The sequence below is a fragment of the Lepisma saccharinum genome, chromosome 6, assembly GCF_977018435.1.
Source record: "Lepisma saccharinum chromosome 6, izLepSacc3.1, whole genome shotgun sequence".
Taxonomy (NCBI): domain Eukaryota; kingdom Metazoa; phylum Arthropoda; class Insecta; order Zygentoma; family Lepismatidae; genus Lepisma; species Lepisma saccharinum.
The window spans coordinates 16264108-16267483 of record NC_139234.1 but is presented as its reverse complement, the minus strand read 5'-3'; the positions used below and the strand labels follow the sequence as shown (position 1 = coordinate 16267483).

Below are 3376 nucleotides of genomic sequence, written 5' to 3'. Positions count from 1 at the left end.
CGTTCCTAATAAGTATTTTGGGTAGGGCGGGGTCCGGACCCCGGAAATACGTCCTTCGTGTCCTTCAAAGCCGTATGATCTTAAAATAATCTTGTCTTACAATAAGTTCAGAGGAAATTATATAACAACGGCTAAACGAATAAATTTTTCATTATTTAATTTTAATACTTGATAAATCTTTCGGGGGGTGTCCGGACCCCCCTAAATACGTCCTTGATGATCATGACTATTACTCTCTGAGTTGAAGAGAGTCATTTATTCTATCATCCCTCAACCTCCTTTTGCAGCTATTCACCAGAGTGCGTAGATCAGGGTAGACATTTCTAACCATGAACATTATCTGAAGAATGTTCTTCACTATGAAGAGAGACATGTTTTGATTCAAAGCCACCCATATATAGATCCTTATAATGAGGTATGTGATGTCAACGAGAAAAAGATGCAGAATGTTATGTAGTGAAGGCAGGGTATTTATCTTTATCTCCCCAATGTCTGACAAACTCAATCTGTACAGGGATAATGCGGGGAGAAGGAAGTTGATGGCGAAAAAGGCAAGAATTGCACACTCAATACCGCTGTTCCCGTAAAAGTCCCTCCCTTCATTCTTGCTAATAGACATCATTGTACCGAGAAGAGACACAGTGTCCAAAATCTCAATACTTGCTTTGTAGCAGATTGAAGTGATGAACGAGTACCTCTCGGACTTTCTGTCTTCATTATTATGGCCTTCTACAAGGAGCAAAAACACAACAGAACTGGCTGCGATTGTAACTTTCAAGGTCTGTATATCCAGGAGAGAATTCTCGATTACTTTGTAATCTTTATTGTCCAGGAAGAAGTAAAGTATTTTTGATAACTGAACAAAGCTGTACAAGAGCCAAGAAATGAACGCCATTGGCATCAGTATCTTTACTCTGGATATTGTCACTGCGTTCAGAAATCTCATTGCTGCAGGTGAAACATCATTCGGCAAGTTCATTATCTTGTACGCTTTCCACATTGCTACACAGAACGTAATTACCGAAATGACGTCACCAGCTATCCACATGTAACTCTTGGTAGCATTATGATGGTAATGTATGACGTAAATGTCGAGCACAGCGCCTTGAAATCCCGAAACCAGAATCAGAAGAAGTGTAAGTATTATTTGGAACGTTTTGCTCCTGCTCCTGCGCCTGGGAAGGGAAGGCATGGCAACACTGTCTTGGTTTCTATCTGTTCGGAATTCCTTTACTTCGCTGCAGGCTAGTAATCTTACATGAAGTTCTAATGAGGATTTTTACCCTTTTTCTGTGCTGGATTCTGCAAGAAAAAACAAACATTTCAGATGATTGTTAACGTAATCACTAGTCTAGATTTCAGTAGCGCCGATTGGGTTCCAAAACAGGGAGGTTTGGGCCGTGGTGGGTGGGGGGAGGACAGTTTACTTTCTCTTGGTAGACAAGGCTTAAGCCCCCTGCACACGGGGACAGTAGTGGCGGCCAGTAGTACTAGCCAGTAATGGCCGCTACTAATTGTCCCTCTACTGTCCCCGTGTGCAGGGGTACTTCCGCTTCAACGTCCAGTAGGCTACTGGCGGCCACCAAACTCAAACATGTTTGAGTTTAGTGGACGCCAGAGGGCCAGTAACAGGGTCACGTGACCTAGTGGCAGCCATTATTGGACGTGTCTTTAAAGGTTCTGGCCGCCAGTAGAGCGCTAGACTCTGTTGAGGGAAGAACTACTTTTGTGATTACTTTCGTATTTACTTTACGTATTTACTTTCGTTGCGAAATTTCACACCGGAAATGTGTTCAAAATCTGAAGAAGCGAAGACAAAACCAACTGCTAGTGTAAAATGGAGTGCGGACAATATCGGTACATTTTTAGAAACTTACATAAACTATGAACTACTATGGAACGTTCGTCATTCTGATTATGCCAACAACGCAAAGAGGGAGAGTTCAATGATAAAGTTAAAGGGTGAATTAATAGGAGAAGGGGTCGCAGTTCCCGACTTGAGTTTTTTGAGAGCCCGTATAAAGGCTATAAAGGCCACGTACAGAGGTGAACTCCTGAAAGTGAGTGAATCAAAAGCAAGTGGAGCGGGCACTGACGACGTCTACGTACCGAAACTACCATGGTTCACTGCAGCCGACAGTTTCTTGAGAGATGTGGTCATCACGAGGAAGTCAACATCGAATTTGGTAAGTCTGATTTTTTAATCCTTAAGTAAGAGTATGTTAGGTCAAAACTGTGTGCCAAGGTAAATAGGTATTCAATTAATTGTCACCTGTCTAGAGGTTACGTCATATAATTTCTTAGTTGCGAAAATAGAAACAGAATCAACAAACATATTTGTAAACATAAGGAGAAAAAGGATAATAACAACTATTTAAAAAAAACAATCAGCTGAATATGTAATTTAATAAGATACTAGACTATATCAAAAGATTACGGACCCATTGTGTTTTAAAACATTTTACAATCTTGTTAGTGTTATCAACTATTAACATTTTAAACTAATTTTGTGATTTACTGACCAATAACACTAGTAAGATATTAAGAACATTTGATTTTTACAGAGTTCGTCAATAACAATGTAGGGCCTAAGTACATTTGCTGTGCCACTGATTACATGCCAATAGCCTTCATCTGCCAAGACACTCGTCCTTCTCCGCTCAAGTACTCAGCCAGTTTCTTCCTTGTTTCCGTAGCTCTTTTCGAATATGTGTTTGTCGAGCGAGCTCCTCTCAATGACGGTAGTTCTGTCCCAGTGGAACGCCACTGGCCGGGGTAAAAAACGCCTGTGTCAATGTCTTCATGGTCAACCCATCCTCTTTCAAAATACGTTGCTGATGACGTTGTTCGCAACCAGTTGTGGAGAGTACATGTACATTGTACAATCAGATCTACAGTTTCTAAATCAACTTCGATATATTTTCCAAAGATTCTAAATCTTGCTGCCATTATACCAAACGCGTTTTCCACCACTCTGCGTGCACGCGATAAACGATAGTTGAATATACGTTCCAATAATGTCAAATTTCTTTTCGAAAAGGGCTTCATTAAGTTCGGTGACAAAGGGAACGCGTCATCCCCCAAAATAAAGTAGTCATTAGGAAAATTTAGCTTACTATTGTCTATAGCTGATTTAAGAGAGGACAACCGGAATACACTTGCGTCATTGGCTCTTCCATTGGTTCCCACATCTATGTATATAAATTTACAATCAGCATCTACCAATGCCAAAAGTATAACGCTGTAACCTCCTTTGTAGTTGTAAAACTCAGAGCAACTCCCAGGCGGACGTTTTATGGCCACATGCTTTCCGTCAATAGCACCACAACATAGAGGAAAATGCCATTTTGTTTCAAAATTTTGTTGTATTTCCACC

The 3376-nt window shown here is 40.7% G+C and overlaps 1 protein-coding gene across 1 annotated transcript; it reads right to left on the bottom strand.

Annotated features, from left to right (window-relative positions):
• Window positions 1-229: 229 nt before the first annotated feature.
• LOC145988996 (uncharacterized) lies at window positions 230-1000 on the bottom strand. Its single transcript, XM_083124297.1, has one exon. The coding sequence runs from the start codon at window positions 998-1000 to the stop codon at window positions 230-232; it is 771 nt and encodes a 256-aa protein (XP_082980423.1).
• Window positions 1001-3376: the final 2376 nt, after the last annotated feature.